The sequence below is a fragment of the Pteropus medius genome, unplaced genomic scaffold (assembly GCF_902729225.1).
Source record: "Pteropus medius unplaced genomic scaffold, Ma_sr-lr_union100, whole genome shotgun sequence".
NCBI lineage: Eukaryota > Metazoa > Chordata > Mammalia > Chiroptera > Pteropodidae > Pteropus > Pteropus medius.
The window spans coordinates 10045064-10066850 of NW_024352786.1; the positions used below are offsets into that span (position 1 = coordinate 10045064).

The following is a 21787-nucleotide window of genomic DNA, read 5'->3' on the forward strand; positions in this document are numbered from 1 at the left end:
CTCACTTTCCAAGTTCATAGTGGGGATGAAAACTCACTCTTCACATTGCATTTGTGAAGATTAAATTTATTCACATATTCATCAAATACTTAAGGAGCACCTATTATCTATCTATCTGTCTGTCTGTCTATCTATCTATCTATCTATCTATCTATCTATCTATCTATCTGTCTGTCTGTCTATGCCCTGCAGTTATAACAATGAAGAAAACAACATAATCCATGGTCCCCAACCTCAAGGAATTTCTAGAGTAGAGGAGAATAACAAGTAAGGAGAAAAACTGAATAACAAGTAAGGAGTGCAAAGAATGTTATTTACTTCCAGCTCCCTAGGGTTAGAAGATGAACAGAAGTCATCTCTTTCTTTAAAACAAAGGTGTTAGGAGGCAGGAAAAGTGTTCAAAGTGGGACAACGTAAGATGATGCTGTGTTGGCTGACTCAGTAGTGAAGGAGTTGGTGATAGGAATCGAATAAGTGTGAATTAGGTAAGATCATATTTCAGAGGCAGTTTTTTTTCCCTGAAATTGTGTAACTTAGTAAGTTTTTTCCTAAACATAGGCATAAGCCAAAAATCTCATTTAATTGCTTTTTCGATGTGAACTAAGAACTAAAAATCAGGGTGATTTTTGTGCTTTCTTTTCGAGAACGTGGAACACTTAGCAATACTCGGGGGTAATTTGTCTTTTAAATCTCTCTAGGGTTCTGAATCATGCCATATTTTATCACATCTCAAGCCACTTCTGAAAATCTGAATGACATAATTGGTCTTTGTCAAACATAATTTCTTAAGCGTCTTTTGATCTTTTGTGGTTATTAAAATCACCATAACTTCTATAAGGTAGGTACAAGTTGTCTAGGTTGTTACATATTATTTTATACTACTATTCATCAAAACCTGTTATCAAGCTAAATAAGGGGCAGAAGAGGGGTGCCTTAGCTAAGAAATTAGGGTTTCAAATGCCAATAGAGAGAATGTGGATTTTGCACTTAAAGCAAAATTTAAGATTTTGGTATACTCCAGATACAATAAATACATTCTTCTTTTTCCCAGTGTGCTGTTCAATATGGTCACCACTAGCCACACGTAGCTATTTAAGTTTGATTTTAAATAATTAAAATGAAATAAATTGTAACATTCAGTTTCTCATTCTCGCTAGCCACATTCAAGTGTTCTATAGCTATATGTGGCTAGTGGCTACATATAACACAGTACAGATATGAAATATTCTTGTCATTACCAAAAGTTCTTTCAGCTAGCATTGCTGTCCAAAGGGCTAGTCAGTAAAAAGAACTACGAAGCATCCTTACACAAGACTGGATGAAATAGGTTTTCCTTTATTTCTGTGTCTAGAGGAACATTAGAAATCCTTAAAGTTACTTCTAGAAATTCATCCTTTAAATGTAGCTATGCAGCTAATGGTTAATGAACAAGACTGCTTCTCATGTCACCATCGTAGGAATTAATATAGACGTCAACAGGAAAAGAATAGTTAATGGTTTACAGTTACTAAAATTATGTGTATACAGATAATTTAATGACATGAGAAAATGCTAATGATACTGGAAAAAAAGACCTACAAATAAATATGATAACAAAATGTACTCAGCATGGTAATTTCTAAGAGATTGGTTTATGGTGGTTTTTATACTTTTCCATATTTGTTTTCAATGAGCATACTACTTACTAAATTTACTTACCAAAAAAATTTTTAAAAAGTACAAATGTTTGAGGTTTGAATAAAATCTAAAGCACAAAGCAAATCATGGGTGGACTCCTTTTCTGGTTCAGGGGTAATTGAAAGGTTGGTGATATTAAAAGCATTTTGAGAGCAATCTGCAGGTCTAGGATCTGTCTTCAGGTTGTGTTTATTCTTGTTACCCACCAGGGATCTAATAAGTGTGATTCAGATAACAAGTATGTGGGCGGGGGACTCAGAAAGGTGATATTAAAGCAAATAGCAACACACCAGGCCATCTGCAGACCACAATAAGAAAATGGTTTCAAACACAGAGAAACCAAAACGTCGTGGCATAAAAAACAAGTTATCTCAAAACCTCGCCTTTATTGAATTAAAGACAATCAAGTCATTTTAAAAATTATTTTCTTTTCTTAATTTTGATGATTTTAAAATTTACCGTCATAACTTTTTACAAGTAATATTGATATAATCAGTTTTCAAGCACTTCTCAATGCTTACCTATTATTTTGCAAATAAATCAAATCAGCCTTGTTGAAATTTTAGCACTTGTATAAATGACCTCACACACTTTACATTTTAGATATATTTGTAACACACATCCACATGTATAAAGATTTCTATAAGGACAAATAAAATATGCACATATATAAGTACTTTAATGCTAGCTGTTATAATAAATCGAACACCATGTAATTTTGCCCAACCTTTTCTTTTCAATGACTTAATCACATATATGGACATTTGTAGTTACCTAGTGAATGTAAAAAAGTAGTCAGTTGCAAACATTATTAATTAGGGGACTGATTTAAAGGTTAAACTCCTAACGAAAATAAGAATACCTTTTGGGAGAACTGACAGTCAATCACTGAATCACCTTTTATTTGGTCGAAACAAGTAGCATTGGCTTTTGAGTTAAAGGGTGGGAAAAAGTACAATTATGCGCTGGGGACAGTTTTTGAGGGTAGGCAGGGAAATGATTGGAAGAGAGTAAATCGAGCAATTCGTGAAGGCACTAAAAGCAAATTTCATCACTTTGCAATGGTGCCCCAAACCATGATGGATGAAATTCCCTACCACGATCCTAAAAATCATCTTTCCTTGGGGCTTCATGTTTGGCTACTCGGAGTGTGCCACAGAGCAGTCAAAGGACCCATCGATTGAGAGCCTGCCAAGTCTCCTCAGGTCATTTGATGATCAAATAATTTTAAGTTTTTATTTTAATCTCCCTGTGGAGATGTTTGTTGCATTTTACAATATTTTGTATCTAAAACAATATTCTAATACCCCCTCTTCCCCCACCATCTCCAATTTAGCTGCCAAACTGCTTAAGAAAAGTCCAGGAACAGAGTTCTCCAAGTGGCATTTTAATCTACTATTTTGCTTCTTTGTGGCCATGACTAGGCTGCTTATCAGTCCTGACAGTCCTCACCTATAAGACAACCAAACGGCACTAAGTTTGCAAATGTCAATTTTAAATATAAAGCTTTAATCAGCAAAATGCAGATGTCAGGAATATTGGAACTAATCTTTTCATTATGTTTCCAACTCAGAAATTATGATATGATTCAATAGAGAAAACATGCGTTATTCATCCGTTTTATACTTCCCTAGAACTTGGCATAATGATCTTGGCTTAGATTGTCATTTAAATTCACGTGGCTTATTGCAGAATTGCTGAATTTATTCATATCACAAAGAAAGTCTAAGATAGTATGTCAACACATTTATTGAGTGCGTAATGAGTCTACAACATTGTGTTCAATACCAGGACTACATTACAGATATAACCAGCTTCGGCGTTTGTAACCTCATACTGTTTTTCTAATAAATTGGATGACACAGTATGGGGACCATCTTCCAATTCCTTGGGGGCGGGGAGGAGAGTGGGAGAGAGAGAGGATCTGGTAAGTGCAGCTATACCTTTGTTTTGGTCCTTGCATCAGTACTGATGATGACTGGACTCTTTGAAAGTTGTGGATGCCTTTCCAGGACTCTTGCAAGCCCTTGCTGGTCTAGACCCTCACTACACTGATGTTGTTCAAGGGTAATAGCTTTCAGTTCATGTTTACACACCCAGACATTATTTTCAAAGTAAGGACACATGGGGCTAGGATCAAGCGGTTTTCAGTCTTGCCTCTCTCCATGAACCCTCTAGGAACCATTGTATGGGGGTTGAATTACCCAGCTGTATTAGTTTCTGGTTGCTGCTGTAACAAGTCACCATAAATTTAGCAACTTACACAATACGAATTTATTATCTTACAGTTTTGTATGGTAGAAGAAGAAAACAGATCTCTCTGCACTAAAATCGAGTGTGAACAGGGCTCACTTTCTTTCTGGAGGCTCTGGGGGAGAATCTGACTCTTTGATCTTTCTAGCTTGTAGCCATCTCCTACATTCTTTGGCTCACAGCCTCCTTCTTCCATCTTTAAAGCCAGCAACGTTGCATCTCTCTGTGTCTTTCTTCCACAGCCGCATGTCCCTCTGATTGATGTTATTGTTCGGCCACCCTCTTTTACTTTTAAGTACCCTTCTGACTACATTGGGGCCACCTGGATAATCCAAGATAATGTCCTTATTTTAAGGTCAGTTGATTGACAACCTTAATTCGATCTGCAACTTTAATTCCTCTTTGCCATGTTACCTAACATATTCACAGGTTCCAGTGATCAGGACATGAACATCTTCAGGAGGCAATTATTCTGCCTGTTACACTAGCGCAAATTCTCTCTCCCCGCAGAGTCATCTTCTCTTTCAGCCTATTTCATTCTTTTTTACCGTGGCAGGTGGGCTCTTAGAGAGCCGCCAATGATCTCTGTCTCCTGGTATTTATCCACTTGTGTAATTCCCTTCCCCTGAGTGTGGATAGAACCTGTGACTTACTTCTAACCAGTAGGATAGCAATGGTAATAGGGTGTCATGCTCATGATTATGTTCTATGAGATTGTAACTTCTATTTTTTAAATAGCCTTTATTTTTTAAGAGTAGTTTTAGGTTCTTAGCAGAGTTGAACAGAAGGTACAAAGACTTCCCATATATCCCCCTGCCCCCATACACTCATAGCCTTCCCCATTGTCAATGTTCCCTCCCATGGTGCCACATTTGTGTCACTTCTGTCTTGATACAGACTCTTTCTATTGCCTCCTTCTTTTGTACACTCAATAACGCAAGCAGCCATGTTGGAGGGGCCCACACGGCAAGGAATTGAGAAAGGTCTCTGGCCAACCTGCCACAAGAAACTGAATTCTACCAGCAACCACGTGGACTGGAAAGTGGATCTTTCCCCAGTCAGGCCTTCAGAGGAGACCCCATCTTGGCTGACACTTTGACTGCAGCCCCCCGAGAGACCCCGAAGCAGAACACTACCACAGGTACGAATTGCTGTTTCAGCTAAGGCATCACAATGTAACCACATTCCGAAGTGATACCACAAGATACCACCTTCCGAAGTGAGGTGTGGGCCGCTGCTTTACCAGTGAGGTAGTCGAAAACCAGTGGCATGACTGAGTTCCTCACCCACACTGGAGGTATAAAAAGGTTGGAATGAATGGAAGAGGAGGAGGGAGGAGTTTTAGAGAGAGTGGCTGGTGTGCTGTGGGCATGAACTCATCGCCCCTCCCCCACCCGCCCACGGACAGGGAAGGGTGCTCCTCCTCCTTTTCTTCAAGGCAAGGGGGACCCTTTGGCAGCATCATGAAGCTTAGTGTGTGTCCTCTTCCTGGTCTCCTTCTTCTCCCTGAAAAGTCTAATCGATGAGGAATGGCATGGTCAGCCGTTTGGAAAGTGGGGAAGGAGAGGCTGTGAGTCCCCGAGTTCTCCTGAGCAGAGAACGTGTTTATGTAGCACAGGCCTGGCAGGGGTTCTTAGGTCCACAAGGGTGGTCTAGACAGGCAAACGGCCCTGGGCAAAAGAAGTTAGAGGTGCCACTGGATGCCTAGAGCTTGAGGAAGACGTGAGGAGACTGCCAGAAAGAGGCCCTCCCTCTCTGAAGAGAATTGAGAGAGATAGATTCCCAGGGGTGCGGGCAGCAGTAGCGGGTGGGGAGTGGCTGGAAGTGTCTTTAAAGAACTCATGAAAATTCATGCAACTGAAAAGTCTGCTTTTAATGCTTTCCATTACCGTTTAGCTCTGACAGCTCTGAGGAGAGTCCTAAAATAGAACTTTCTTGCTCGTACTCTTTCTCCTCTCTCTCAGCCCAAGCCTGTGAAGATACAAAAGTAGTAAGCAAGATGGGGAATGAAGAGCAGGACCTGACAGGAAAGGAGAGAAGAGGATTGGGTTCCCCAGGATACTGACCCTGAGGTGGAGATTTGCATGCAGAAGGCTTATTAGGTAGCGCTCCCAGATTGACTTTGTGTGTGTGTGGCGGGGGTTTGGGGAGTGGGACTGGGCAGTTTTGAACTGGACTGCAGTTGCTACAGAGGCCGCAGACTTTCTCATGGGGAGCTCTAGACCCAGTGGCCCTTTTGCCATTGTCCCTCCGTGGAAGAGGGTGCTCTACATTCCCTTTCTCCCACTAAGCAGTCATTGGGTCAAGGCTGACCCTGGGGAGGTGGCATGACTTTGAGGCAGCTTCCTTTTGCTGAGGGCAATTCCAAAGAGCCACTCAGCTGAGAACCTTCAGGGCCATTCCTCCAGCAGTAGGGGGGACAAATGAGGCAAATGGCTCTGCCCACTGTCACTTCAGTGATGACACTACCTTCCCAGGGGAGGCATCCTCCTACAAGGGCACAAACAAGGGAGAGGAGGTGTTTTTAACTATTGCAAGAGACTAGATTTTTCATTAGTGTCCAGAGTAGCTTTCATTACCTTAAATATTGCAGGAAAATCATGGAATTGCTCTGTTTTTCATCCATAGGCAAAGAAAGAAATAATCCCCACAGGATAAATTTGCAGAAATTTATGTGTATAGCTAACTAACTGGATAAATTTACTTATATCCCCTAAGCCTCAGCTCTAACTGCAGCTGTTTCTAGAAAAGCATCACCAGGGAAGATAATCTTTGCATAGGGAAATTTTCTCAATGGATGTGATTATGTAAAGGCAGGTCCTGGAGTGGCAGTTCTGAGTTTTTATATACGTGTGCACTTTGGATCCATTTGGTGGTTTGGCATAGCCTACGGAAGCTTTTCTCAGAGTCGTATTTTCAAATACATTAAATAAAATACTTAGTGTTATGAAGAAAACCAATTATATTGAAATATTGTTACTGAAATATTTTTTAAGATGTGATATGTGTGCCACTTCACACATTAAGCAAGATTTAAAATAAAGTCTTGTCATTTAAATAAAATCTTGTCATTTAATGTGTAATTTTAAATTTCAAGGTAACTTCAAAATAATACTGGGCATAAGGAATATTTTGAGTACTTGTCCCACTATGATGCAGTATGAAAATGTCTTTGATTTCCACTGGTGCCAGCCAGTACTGCAAGCACTGTGATTTGTTGCCTACATTCACAGTTGAAGAAAATGCTAAATTTCACTTCAAGATTATTGCAAATAAAGATGGAAGGACCTTATACCTGGAACCATCCCCTAAGCTTCCTGCTTCATTTCCCCCACCCCTGGGCTGCTAGGCACAGTTAAAGAGCATTGTTCCATCTTGCAGACTGGCCCATGAAAAATTCATGGGCTCCCACCTCAGCTCTACCCTCTGAAATGCACAGCAGTGCACATACTGGGCTGCTCTCCTGTTCCCTTCAGTGACAATGCAAACCTTTACCGCTCACAGAATCTCTGAGAATCAACAAAAAGTTCCCCTTCCTCCAGTTGGTTGGTTCTGATATTATTGCACAATCTAGAGAGCTCTGCCTGGAGGGAAGGGGAAACAAGAGTCCCGGGGGAAGCATCCCTGGCCGCACACATATATGCCCAAATTCTTACCACCTGTGCACCGACTTTGGGTCCTCGCAGTGTCAGCGGCCTCACATTCTCTGCTATCTCTGTTCCCCATCCCTAGGAAAAGAAAAGCAGGGTTGGAGTCTGGTTGGCATGAGTCAGGCTTCTATGGGTAAGAGAAGAAATCTCAAGTGATGCTCAGAGCATGATGAACATGAGACACAGTTGTGCATGCACATGCGTGTGTGTATGTGTGCATGTATAAACGCACACCATTAAGAATGTACGTGTATACTCTTCCAAGTGTGTGCATGGCCTTATGTGCAGTGTGGCTTTCTATACAGGAGGAGGGTCTCTTCTATTTTTCCAAGATTTGACCAGGAGGCCAGAACCTTTTGCCTCTACATTCTGGATAAATAAATATATGACGTCCTTGTGCAGTACATGACCCAGACACCTGTACTGATTCTCTGACCATGGTGTCTTCAAAACCCTTAGACCATGCTCATCCTTTCCCTGGTCAGAGGATGGCGTTGCCTCCATTAATATAAACCTCCTCAACTTTCTATTTTCTACCTGCAAATATATGCACATCATGCCTTTCTTTGCCTTTTCCCTTCAATTCCAGAGCATGAGGTGTCTGCCTTTTGTGCAAGGTCAACAACTCCTATGCTCTTGACCCCTTCGGAGTCTCCGCTGCACCTTGCTGCGTTAGTCGTCCCCTCTTCACATCTTTTCCTGTTGTCCCATAAAATCAATTCCATTTCATAGGAGCCTTCTCTTGACTCGAATGTCCCCTGCTACTACTTTTTCTCTCTTCTCTCTCAGCCAAGCTTCTGGAAAGAGAACTCTCTATGACCCTTCTCACTTCTTCACCAACTACACTCTCGCCTCCCCCACTATCATTCCCCATAATGTCCTTTCACAAAATCCTCAGTAACCTCCATGTTGCCTAATTTGCTGGGTAACTTTTCAGTTCTAATTTTACCTGACTACTCTGCACATTTGACATTGATGATCACTCTTCTTCCTTCAGGAAACCGTTGACTATATTGGCTTCCATGATATCTCCTCAAAGAGAACCTATCAGTGAGTGTGAGACCCACGTTTAATGTCCCTGTCTAGGAGGAACAGCTATACTCAGAGTCCCTGGCTAGGCAGCCTCATGTTCTCCTGAGACACAGAAACTGAGCCACAGACAGTCCGTGAAGGTCATGCTGAGCAAGGCCTAGGTGGAAAGCAGCCATGGGAGGCCCCGGCCAAGACAAATAAGTAATAAAATAATCAGAAGATGGGAGAGAGAGAGAGGGAGAGAGAGAGTGTGAGACAGAGACAGAGACAGAGACAGAGAGTGAGACAGAGATAGAGACAGAGAGAGACAGACGGAGGGAGATAAAGGGACAGAGGGAGATAGAGAGACAGAGAAGAAGCACGTACTTGCTAAGAAGTAGAAGTGAAAACTACGTGTCAGCCCCCGGAAATGGAGAGAGTCACCTCACTTACTATTTACTATTTACTGTTCTCAGTTCTGAATTGTTTGAGGACTTGAGGCCTGGCCCTTTTTATAGCCGTGAGAGTGCTTTTACTCTTATAATAAATTTACTGTTTATTGAGCTAGTGTTTAGGTTTCTGTTAATTATAATCCAAAGGAAGCTTGTCTAAGACAGACACCATGTACCTAGTATAGTTTTCCTCTTGAAATGTCCATTTGTGGGTTTTATTTGTCCAGAACCACGTGGTTCCTCACTGTAATTCTTTCTTGCTCTTGACTGAGAAAACACATAGCAACGTTTATACACCTGATTTTGAGGCTCTGCCAGAAAATGGTCTGAGTTTCTTAATGTGAAATTTTCAGGAGAACATGTGCCCATGAAATAATATCCAATGTGGTGGGCCAGGGAATGAGGCAGAGATTATGGACACCACTGCTAACCTAACAGCCAAATTCTTCTGACGTCTCTGACCATGTCAGCAAAATAAAGACTTCTCTAATTGCAGCTTCCTGATTTATAAATAAAAAAATCTAATTGCATAATGGAAACTTATCTCACCACCCCGAAAAAGATCTATTTTGGTGATAGAATCATTTATTATAATTTATGGTAATTCTGGGTCATTCGAAGTTCTCAGTTCTTCAAGACTATTATGCTCAGCTGTGACCCACTATTGCTGACCCATTCTCTCCTCTCTCTCATGCACACTCATCACCATGCAGCCTACAGCATGTTAATTCTTTCACTGTATACTCATACACTCTCCTCACCTCTCCATTAATACCCACGCTTCCTTTAGACTCAGCTCAAATTGCACCTTCTCCACGAAGGCTTGCTCAGAGCCTCCAGTGGCAATTCTTATAATCTTCTTGTAATTCCTGCCCAGTGGTTCTCAACTGAAGTCAATTTTGTCTCTCAAGGGACATGCGGTAATGTCTAGAGATACTTTTGGTTGTCACAACTGGTGGGGGTGGGGAGAGTGCTACTTACATGTAGTTGGTAGAGGCCAAGGAATGCTGCTAAACATCTTACAATACACAGAACAGCCGCCCAACAAAGAATTATCCAGCCCGCAATGCAGATGATGTTGAAAAGCCCTACAGCCCAGCCTATCTTTGGCACATGAACCTTATCATCCTAATTATGGTGTAGACTCTTAGGGCTGGATTGAAACCTTTAGAAATCAGTCTGTGGCCCTTTGAATTTTATGGATAAGAAGACTGGCAGAAGAGAAGCTGCTGAAAATCACATTGGCAGGGCTTTATCCCCTGACCCTTGGGCCTTTGATCAGTTCCATTTTACTATGCTCTTATTTCCTTTCTCCTAGGCAGGTTTAAAAAGTTTCTATAAGTAAGGGTAGGATCTTTATTAAATGTGCAGTGACCCTCCCTTCCAACCTCCTACCCTCCGCCCAGTTTTAAGAATACAGTACATACTTGTTGTCAGGTTAAAATAACTTTATATTTTATAAAATAGCATTTTATTCCCCTGCAAATGTATTTTTCTTAAGGAACTGTAAGCTTTTCTCCTGGATATAACCTCTCAAAAGGAAAGATGACTACATCTAAATCACAGAAAGAAAAAATTCTACAGAGACCTTCTGCGGAAGTATTCTCAACATTAATTAGAGTAAATACCAGTCAACCGAGTCTTAAACATTTAAATGATGGTGATGAAAATTACCACTTTGGCAGCATAGAGGAAAACAGGAAAGGTTTCTACTAAGGGAATAATTAAATTCGTAAACAGAAACAAACAAACAAAAAAAGAACAAACAAATCAACAAAATACAGAACTTTTATTTATAGCCCATTCCCAGAAATAAACAAATAATTTACTCTCCTTAGAGGAAAAAACAGGTAAGCAATTGTTGACAGAATTCAAAAAGACTAAGTTAAGTGTGTAAAAACAGAATAAGACTTTATATTGGAAAAGGAGAGCTGATTGGCTAGTATTCTACATTTCAGAGGCAGAATAGTATAAGCAGAAGTTCAAGTGCAGGCCTGGAGCAGGCTGATTCTGGATTTGGGTCCTGGCAGCACTGCAGAGCAGCTGCGTAACTTGGGTAAATGTCTTAATTCCTTAAATCTTAGTCTCCACATCTTTGAAGTGAGGATCAGTAACAATAGTTCCCCAAATATAAAATTGTGATAATTTGATAAAGTAACACATGAAAAGTGCTCACCACAGGATCGAGCTAAATCTAAGGGATAAATAAATGAGAGCTATTGTTGCAATGATTTCTACCTACTATCTTTTAATTTTATTTCTGAAAAAATGGGCAGATCACTTAGTCTTGTGATGTCAATTTTTATTTTCTTGGAAGAAATATGACATTCCCTTCCTAATATGGATAGAACTTCTATGACATCAGAGTCTTCACATTTCAAATAAAAAATAAGCAATAACTTTTAGATACACATATGTGGGGCTTTTAAATTGTGCAAATAAATCTGTAGTGGTAAGTACAGGAAATTAATTTAAGCTTTTTCTCCCTTCCTTTCCTTCCTTCCTTCCTTCCTTCCCTGTCTTCCTTCCTCTCTTTCTCCATGCCTATAACAAGATGCACACATGCACGTATATGGGGTTATGTGATGGTAAAATATCTATAGAGAACATGTCAAACACCTAAATGCTAGAGAAAAGTCTGAGAAGGAAAATTTCAGAACCTTTGGTTCCAATTCTGGCTTATATAAGGTATGAGATATCAGGCAAATCACTTAACAATCTCTCACCTGGAAAGTAAGGGGCTTGGTAGATGATTACTTAGGTTTTCTCCAGTTTTAGTTACCAGATACATATTTTTATTTCTAGAGCCTCGTAAGCAGACACCCAATTTAAATATGTTGTTAAAAATGATTCTGAAATCATTTTTAATAGTAAGTTTGGTCTGTGAGGAAATAGTGAAACGTCATTTGATTTTAAAATAATATTTTACATTTTGAATAGATTAAGCATTTTGTCACATTTTAAGTTCTCAAATGGCTTTATGGGTGTAGTTGCACAGGAACCCATTCTTAGAAGGGCTCCACAATCTGATTTAATGCTCTGTTATTGTCATCTTGAAATTCTTAATAATGTTTGAACAAAAGGCCCAGCATTTTCATTTTATGTTGGGCTCTGCAATTTATGTAACGGGTTCTGGCTATAACTTAGAATTTACAGTGTAATTTCTAGGCTCAGGATTCTCTTCTTTAGTTAAAAACCTACACCAACCTCTTTCCTCTGCAGCCATCCTCAGTTTTTATATTGCTATAAAACTGCTTCACTGGCCAGACTGCAGGATGTGCAGACAACTGTACACAGGATGCACAGCATCCACCTTTGGCTTCAAAGGGCAGAGGCTGCATCTTTTAGCCCCGCCATGTGTACTAGTAGAGCTTCTGTCAGTGGCAATTCCCACTTCAGTGCAAATGTTTGTAAGAGTCTAGTAAACTGCACGGAGTCCTCCTCTGAAAATTGAAGGCTATCAGGCCAAGGAAGAGCCCCATTTTGTGAACACTCCTAGCCTCCATTTCCTGGATTTACTGGTTTTCTTAGCCTTTGCTCAAGGCCTGATCATCCTCTTTCAAGAATCTCTAAAGTGCTGTTAAGAGGGGACTACTCAGAGAAAGACTCTGTGTCCAATCAATGTTTGTGATGATTCAACTTCAAAAACCATTTTTGACCTCTTAGTGCACGCTGTCATTGAGCCAGGCATTGAGGGCACAGCAGTGAGCCGACACAGTGAAGACCAGCTAAATCCAATTCATCGCCATGGCCGAGCCATCGTGGGTTTACGCCCTGGCCTGTGAAATGGGATACTACTCACCTCACAAGGCTGATGTGAGCATACAAGGAGATATGTGACTAGACACTTGAAGAGCTACTTTATGGAAGTATTTGCAAGGTGCAATGTAGGCACATTATTTATTTATTTATTTTTAAAAAAGCAATGTTCCTAGAGGTATGTAGGGGTTTTGTTCCCCAATAGGAGTTGCTTAACTGGAAGCAGAGATAGGAAGAAATTTAAATGATTTGCCTTCTCTCACTTTTCAAACACTGGAACTTGACGTCCAGCGCAGCGCCCCTCCTGGACCAGTCATCGAGCGAATGCCCAACCGAATAGAGATGCCGATGGAGAATAAAGATCGTGCCCACTCCGATGCTGGCCATTGTCTGCACCCCGAGCTTCCTGCCCCGCTCTCTGCTTTCCTCTTCCCACGCTCGCTGGTGCCAGAGCTGGGGAAGACAAGCCTAGGCGACCGTGCCCCGCCCCGGGCCCGCGCTATACTGGCGGTTGCGGTAAAACCGGGCTGGGAAAGGAAGCGGGAGCAGAGAGAAGAGGAGGAGCCAGGCCAGGTGGGCGGGGAGAGGCGGGGCCCGGAGGCCAGGGCGGAAATGGGAGAACACGGCTCATCCCCTGGCGGTTGAAGCTGAGACAGGACTTGGAGAGGAAGCGGGCGCGAAGGGGAGAGGCGGGGACAGGGTCAGGTGGGTGGGTCAGGGAGCGGGGCCACGTGGTAGGCCTCACTCTCCTGCAGGCGGCGCCGGGGTTCGGCGGGGAGGGGCAGGGCGGAGCCGAAGCGGATGGGTGGGGGAAGGACCCACGGCGGGGCGGGGTTCGCAGCGCGCGGGGGCCGAGCCCTGCCGCTCCGCGGTCCGCCTGCTCCAGAGCTGCGCCGCCCGCCAGCACCCGGGACGCGGCGCCCCGGGGGAGGAGGGCGAAGAAACGCGGTGATGGCCCCGCGGGGACTCCCGGGGTCCGCCGTCCTCGCCGCTGCTGTCTTTGTGAGGGGCGCCGTGAGTTCGCCGCTCGTGGCCCCCGGTGAGTACCGTGTCAGGGCCGGGGCGCGCTGGAGGAGGCAAGGGGTCGGGACTGCAGCCCTGCTGCGCCCCGAGCTGCTCTCGTCCTGGCGCAGCTGCGGGGTCCCCGCGCTGAACTTCTGGCTGTCCGGGCCCGGGCGCGGCGCGAGGCGATGCCTCGGGTACCTCCCTTCCCGCCCGCCCGGCTCCCGCCTTCACTCCTCTCGCTGGCTCCTCTGAGGACCTGTTACCCCCAACCCCCACCGCTGGGCTGTCTGGGGTGTAGGGACCCGGCCTGGTCTTGACTTCCTCCAGTGCGCTTCCGCTGGGCACCTCGGAGCCCTGCTAACCCCCTTTCTGACGCCCTTGTCCTCAAAGGCCCCGCGAGCGGAAGATCGTGACACGGGACCGGGTGCGCTGTTGCCGCCCACCCCCCCTTTTATATCTTAAAATCTTGGGGAGTTCAATGTCTTTCCTTTCTAAGTTTCTCTTTATTTTAGTGGTCGATGGATTCTTGTGACAGGTAGGGAATTTCAGATTCCTTCGCACGTATCTTGTATAAACCGGGCTTGTAAAAAGAAGACGCGTTTGTAAATTTACATTTTTCTTTTCTTTGAGTCGATTCCTGTCACCACAAAAGAAACCTGTGGTCACAGCAGGAAGCCACTAGCTGAGATGATGAAGTATCGTCCCCAATGATGAACTTGGGGCAGGAGTTTTTAATTGAAATCTAAGAGGACATGTAACTTTAACAAAAGTCCTTTCTCACACTTGTTTTTATAACCATAAACACCAGGGATTCTTTACCACTGTTCCCCCTCCTTAATTGCCACCTTACTGCAGTAATTTAAAAATAATAATAAACCTGTACCTTCTTGGCCAATTGGGGTTACCAGGGCCTGGAATCTTACGTCAGCAAGCTCTTCTAAGCTTGAGCCGCTCCTCTTCAGGTCCAAATAATAACCAACTGGAAGCTTTCCAACTGTAACTATCTCCTCCATGAAAACACATACACTGCTCTTCACTCCTGAGAAGATTCCAGTCATTTACAGCCTTTAAACTGACTTATCCCTTTGGCCTTCACTTTTTCACAGAAACCAGAACATGTTAGGAAGGGAACAGGATGGATAATACATCTCCTGAGTCTTTATTAGCAGACCTGTATTTCCTTCAGCCATCTCCTCCACCCCCCCACCCCTCCCCGGGGAGATGACAACTAGTGACGTGTATTATTGAATGGGAGATTTTGGTTTTCGGCCTGCGTTTTATTGCTGAGACAGGTAGGTGCATAGTCAGGTTCAAGTTGGACCAGAGGTTGTAGACGATACTTTAGAGGGTTAGTCAGTTGCTCCAGAATTCAAAGAGCTTAAGTTGGGAGAACAATTGTTGAAAATTCAGCACATGATGCATGTAATCAGCCATCAGCTGAAGAAATCCATCCCTAGGGTAAGTTTGTGTGTCCATGGATCTCTCCCAGCTCTCAAGACTGGAATGTGATGAAGAAAGCTTCATCTAATTCACAGTAACCTTTTTGATGAAAGTGAACACTTTAGAAGAATGAGGTATGTGGAAAGGAAAGGGTATAGAGTGCCAGCGTGACATGAAGCCTGTGTGAAGGTGCCTGACCAGTCAACATCTGGTCTCCCCTTGAAGTCTAAGACAGTGTTAATATTTGTAGGGAATGTGTTGGGGAAGTAGGGAGAAAGAAATGGGAAGTAATGCTGAGCATCAGCTGTGTGCAAGCTGTAAGTTGGGCACTTCATGTGCATTTTTCCACTTATTTCTTATAACCCTAGGAAATTTTTATTTCCAGTGAGGCAACTGAGACCCAGAGAGAAACATATTGGCCCAACATCACATGACTAGTATATCAGTCAGCATTTAATCGGAGGAGGAGAACAACTAAGAGGTGTGTGTGTGTGTGTGTGTGTGTGTGTGTGTGTCTCTATATGTATCTTTCTTTATCTTTGATAACCTAGCAGCTTGATTCCAGAGTTCATTCTCTTTGCTTATCAGAAGGTGGGAAGCAGAGAAAAGAATAGATAACTTCACAGATAACTTCACAGCAAGTAGTGGCAATGCCTTTTACTCCCTGCCTAGTAGGAGAATCTCATTAAATTTCTGTCTCTTAGTAACAGCATTTGAAACTATATACCCACAAGCACCAGAAGGGATGATTTTCCACATCTTGGCTTATTTATGTTCTTAAGTTCTCTGGTTACTCAACCTTTGGGCTTATTAGTTTCTCTACCAGACAGTGGGCAGGGCCTTCTACAAAGGAGTGGGCAGAAAAGGCCCAGGGGCTGGTGAATGAAGTGCCCTCCCTGGGCTCTGTGGGCTGCCCTGCAGACTCCCGACTCCTCATTTGGATGCTCAAGATAAGCTTTATTAAATTCTAGGATCCCCTTGTCCAGGTAGCTACCCAACTGTACATTCCTATAATACATAGTAAACAGAATATTTTGAGAATGCACTCCTTGGAGCTTGGGCTTCCATGTGCAAACTTAATTTAAAGAGGAAATGAAAAATTTGAGAAGTGCCTGTCACTCCCTTTCTTCCTCTCCCTCCCCCCACTTCAAAGAAATTAAACAACTATTTGAGAGTTTTAATAGCTGAATTTGAATGAGAGAGGCCAAAGCCCCAGGTGATAAGAGCAAAAATTTCATTGTTTTTTCTAAAGAACTGTTTAAGTCTGATGTTGAAGTTTAATTACATACCGAGAGATTATTTAAAACTGACAAAAATGATTTAAATTGTCATTGGTTCAAACTATTATGTTGAGTGGTTTCTAATTATTTTAGGCCACTTCAGTAATTAGTAAAGATTTGGTGGGCTGCTGAAAGCAGGTGGAACAATGAGTGTGGTGAGTCTACCAAGGACTAAAATGGAACTTGGAGTTAGTTCCTAGTCAACACTCTTCTTTTTTGGAGGAAGGAATGCAGTGCTTATTATACCTGTTTTGTGGCAGAATCTGGTCTATGTATTCAGGTCATTTAATTTTTATAATACCCTGTCCTGTAATAAATACAGGAATAATTTAATTATTCCTGTTTCTATAGATAAGGAACTTGAGCCTGAGAAGTTAGCTTGCAGAAGTCACTCACATGTGTAATTTAGATTTTGACCTTGAGTCAGATCTGTGCAATTCTGAAGCCTGTTCTTATTATCACTAAATCATTTGGTTTTTCTGTCAAGTGAGAAATTTCTTTTGATTCTGTTTATAAAGAACCACTAAGGGTAATGGCAAGATAGAGTGGAAAGAGCATCAGACTCCAAGTCAGAGCCCTGGACTTGAAGTCAAAAGTCAAGAAGAGCCCCTGCCACTTTTGGAATTGTGGCTCTCTCTGCCTCCATTTTCTTACTGTAAAATGGGCATGTGTCAGCTCCTATCTTTATCAGCCTACTGGCTGCTAGTAGGGATCAGATGAGCTATTGTCTTTGAAAGATCTTAGCAAATGGTAAAGTGGCATATATCTTTTATCCTGTGTGTCTTTTTTTTCTGTATTTTTACTCCAAAGTTCCCTTTAGGTTGGACTTATATTACAATTTCAACCGAACTATCTAATAGATGTATACCACTCATACTGTAAGGTTTTAATTCTAGAGGAGTTGATGGTTTTGCAACGATGGGTTCATTGTAAATATTTTAACAGCCCAGAGTGATGCCTCGGATTCATGAGTTTGCTGCTGTTGACTGGGAGTTAAGTAGCCAAGCCTTATTTCTCGTTTTCCCTCAGCCAAAATGTAATGCTGTTGTATTTTTGGAAAATTCCCCACAAGATTTAAAGTTTGGAGAGAAAAGGAGAGAATCAGTCTTGGTCTCATTACTCCAAGGTACTCAGCATTGGTGGTCTATTTCATTCTAGTCTCCTCTCTATATGTTTTACTGGAATAGGATCATAATACAAATATAAATTTTTTTGTGTCCTGTGTTTTTCACCTAACATTGCATATCAGAGTTTCTCTATTTACCTATACGCCAAAAAAAAAAAAAAAAAAAAGGCTGCTTTATGTTCTGTTATATGGATTCATTGCATTTATTTCATTTTGCCTCCATTTTAGGAGATTTCAGTTGTTGCTGATTATTTTCCAATAAAATGTAAAGCTCTTGTTTCAGTGAACATCTATGCATAAAGCTTGTCTAGACCTTGATGACGTCCCAGAAAATGGGTTCCCGAAAAGGCATTTTTGGGGTCAGAGGTACTCATGTTTTTGAGGCATTGATGACATCAATATTGGTGACCTGAAGGTTGTCCCAGTTTATTTTCTCACAGCAATGGTCAAAGGACTCCCTTTTCACATCGTTGCCATTTTCTCTGAAAAATTTATTTGCCAATTTGTAAGGCCATAATTGGTACCTTGATTGTTTTAATTTGTATGTCTTTGATTACTAGTAGGTTGACTATTTTTTCTAATATTTGAGTCATTTTCACATGTCTGTAATCCTTTGTGGACAATTCTGAAATCCAAAAATCTCTGAAAACAAGTTTTTTTTTGAGGGTTTTTGCATACTCCATTGGTGGTAAACCCTAACCTGAACCAATGTGAGATTCTATAGTATATATTTATCTCATTTAGTGTGAATATTGCTAAGTTTTGCTGAAGTTATATTAATGAGTTGATTTCTGAGTGTTACATAATGTGTGCTAAATGCATTACATTAATTTTCTAGAATCACTAAGTCTGAATTTCGAGGCATCTCTGACCTCCTAAGCAAATCTGACCTCCAGGTTTTCAGATAAGGGGTTGTGGCCCTGCATTTCTTTTCCGTGACATATCTCTTCAAGTCTGTGGGCAGCCATATGTAAAACTGCTCAAAATAATAAAATGTCTTATGGAAAAAATAACTCCTTGAATAAGTGGCACTTCATGAAAAGAAGCACTATTTCTGTATTCTAGTGTGGAGTATAGTAAGATAAAGATATGTGGGAAAAGCTGAGGTTTAGTTAATTCTAGGTGTCTATAGGGATGGGTGCCTGTTTTAATGGTAACTTGATGGAGGAGTTGGGCCAAATTTTTCCTCTGCCAGTTATTGACGCAACTCCCTTTGTGAGGGAGAAAAGAAATGGAATCCACCCAAGGGACTTTTGGGAGAGGGAGAGATGGGGAGAGGGTGGCAGATACCCCAGGCAAACTGAGTTCCTGTGCCTAGTCATCTCTCCTTATGGATCCTTTTGCCAAACTAGTTGAATTTTGGGGAACCGGTTTTCTATTCCCGCTTCGAGATATCCCGAGACCCCACCTTCTTGTCTTTGCTCATCCCAAGATCCCAAACCGCTGCCAACTCTTCCTGACTCACCCCATTTTGTTTGTACTTCCCTATGTATAATTGTGTTGTAACCACTAACGCCTGTTGTACAGAGGGAAAAAAATCTTTAAACCATTTTCCTCATTTGTATTATGGAGAAAATATGGTAGAGTTGCCTCATGGATTATTGTTTCAAGGTAAAATATGCAGTGCCTACGGCCATACCAACCTGAACATTCCCAGTCTTGTCTGACCTCAAAAGCTAAGCAAGGTCAGGCCTGGTTAGTAGTTGGATGGGAGATAAAACATGCATGACACAGGTTTTGGCACATAGTAAGTGCTAAAAAAAGTATATTGTTATTATTTTTTCCTTAACCAGATACCAACCACTCATTAACCTGTCACAGGTATCATATGGGACAAGACTCTTAACTGCTCCAGAATTTTCCTTTCCGATCCCCTCTCTCATCTTGCTCTTGAGCCCCAGATGCTGAGGTGGGATGTAATGGGCAGGGGGCTTTGAGGAGGTGGTGTGGGTAGTGCCTCAGATTCTGTGGGGATAAAGAGTAGGGACTAGTGGGCTTGGCAGGGAGTTCTCTTGGGACACAGCGGATATGTGGGGCTGAGCCATTTAGGTATTAAATTTAGGTGAGAAAGGAGAGAAATAAAAAAGGAAAGAAACCATTACCTTTATAAGGATATAAGGTGACATTTTCTTTTGGAAGCATTTTGGAAGATTCATCAATTGGTTTACCTCTAGCCAGTCCACCTGTAGGTATAGTCACAAAGTTTTGAGTTTTTCTTGAAGATTTAATGTAATTATTCTACTGGCATGCTCTTTGATTATCCAAGGTATCTTTTTGAGTATATGCTAATGAGGTGACCTAGGGTGGTACCCGTAGATAGCCTCAAGATGGGGCTAGTCACTCTGAAAATGAAAGTGATTAGAAGGTTGGACCTTTCAGCCTCATCCATTGGGAAGAGGGAGGGTAGGAGGCTGCCAGTTAAGCTCTATAAAAACTCTTGACTAAGACTTGATGTGCTTCCAGCTTGGTGAACATGTGGAGATGAGGGGAGAGTGATACGCTTGCCCAGGAGAGCATAGAAGCTCCTCACCGTTTCCCCATACCTTGCCCTATGCATCGCTTTCCTCTGGCTGTTCTTGAGTTGTAGCATTTTATAGTAAACCAGCAGTCTAGTAAGTAAAATGTTCCCTTGAGTTCAGTGAGGTGCTCTAGCAAATTCATCGAACCTGAAAAGGGGTCTTTGGAACCTGTGATCGATAGCCTGTTGGTCAGAAGCACAGGTGACAACCTAGACTTGGGATTGGCATCTGAAATGTGTGTGATGGGGCAGTCCTGGAGATCTGATTCCTTACTGGGGGGTCTGATGCTGTCTCCAGTAGGTAACATCAGAATCGAGTTGATTGCTTGGTGGTGTTGGAAAAAACACAAATTAAAATGAGAAATAGAATCCTGTAGCCTTAGGGCTGGAAGAAACCTTGATCATCTCCTCAAAGCCTCTTACTTAGTAGATGAGAAACTGAGCTAGCAAAGCCAGGACTTAAGTGGTATTTCTTTAATCTGTCCAGGAACCTTCCCAAGGTGTTAGATAGAGCTGGCTCTCCTGGCAGAGGTCCTTGCCCTCAGTTGCCCTTGGTCCTTATGCCTCCCGGGTCTGGTGTTTTAGGTCCAGATCTAGGGTGAGCAGGCCTTGAGAAGAATACCTTTGGCTAACCAATTTCTGAGACTAATTGTGTTGTTCTTAGTTGTATAATTTTAGAGTCAGAGGGGCTTGGTGGTCAGCTTGTAATTATCCCCTCTCTTTGCATGTGGGGGAACTGAGCTTGAGAGGTTCAGTGGCCTGTGGAAGTCAGGAAGGGCCGCAGAAGTAGCAGAGATGCAGACCATTAGGTTTGGTGAGGGAGGGCCCGTGTGTGTGTTTTGGTCACCGTCCAAGGCTCAGATCCAAGCACAGGACCCGGAACAGAGCAGACACTTAAATATTGGAAGGAAGGAAGCCAGAGCTGGAATCCTGATGTTCTGGCATGGCCTGAGGCTTTTTCTTTATAATAAAGCAAAGAGTTAGGCTTTTTAATATTCAGCCATAAATCTTAGCTGTAGTCTCCTTTCCCTGTCTCTTCCCAAATTGGTGAGAGGCTGCTTTGTCTGCCAGCCTCGATGAGCCATATTGCCCCAAAAGCCTGAGGTGGAAAAGCCTGGTCATGGAGAAATAAAGAATGACCATAAAAAGTAAACAAGTATGCCTTATCAGGTGAGTATAGTATGACATTGATTTGTTTGGAATTGTTAGTGAAAAGGTTTTCAAAACCAAAATTTATTCATGAAGCTCTTTTGAAAGACAAACTAAACTCAGTCGTGTTTCTATAGCCAGTAAGTACTTCAGATGCACCTATTAATTGTATATATATCATATTCCACAATATTTTATACCTTTCCTTTATACCTTTGTTTTAAGGGTTAATTTTTTAATTTATTATTTTTTAATTCAGCGAATATTAGTGGACTGCCTTACTGTGTGCAAGGCACTGGGGTAAAGGGATGTGAACCAATAGACTCAGTGCATGCCTTTAATGGAGCTGACAGGTTATCAGGGAAGATGATTAAACAAGCAATAATGATAAAGTGTCCTGGGTACCTTGATAAAGAAGATTTGGCACAGGGCCAGAGTGCCTAACCTGGGGCACTCTGAGTGCAGGT

General features: G+C 42.2%; 1 protein-coding gene across 1 annotated transcript in view; it reads left to right on the forward strand.

The window, feature by feature from the left end:
• Positions 1–13636: 13636 nt before the first annotated feature.
• RELL1 (RELT like 1) overlaps positions 13637–21787 on the forward strand; it is a 49094-nt gene continuing 40943 nt past the window's right edge. Inside the window, exon 1 of the mRNA XM_039848827.1 lies at positions 13637–13841. Within this exon, the coding sequence (XP_039704761.1) occupies positions 13754–13841 (88 nt within the window). The 5' untranslated portion in view covers positions 13637–13753. The remainder of the gene's footprint in view (positions 13842–21787) is intronic.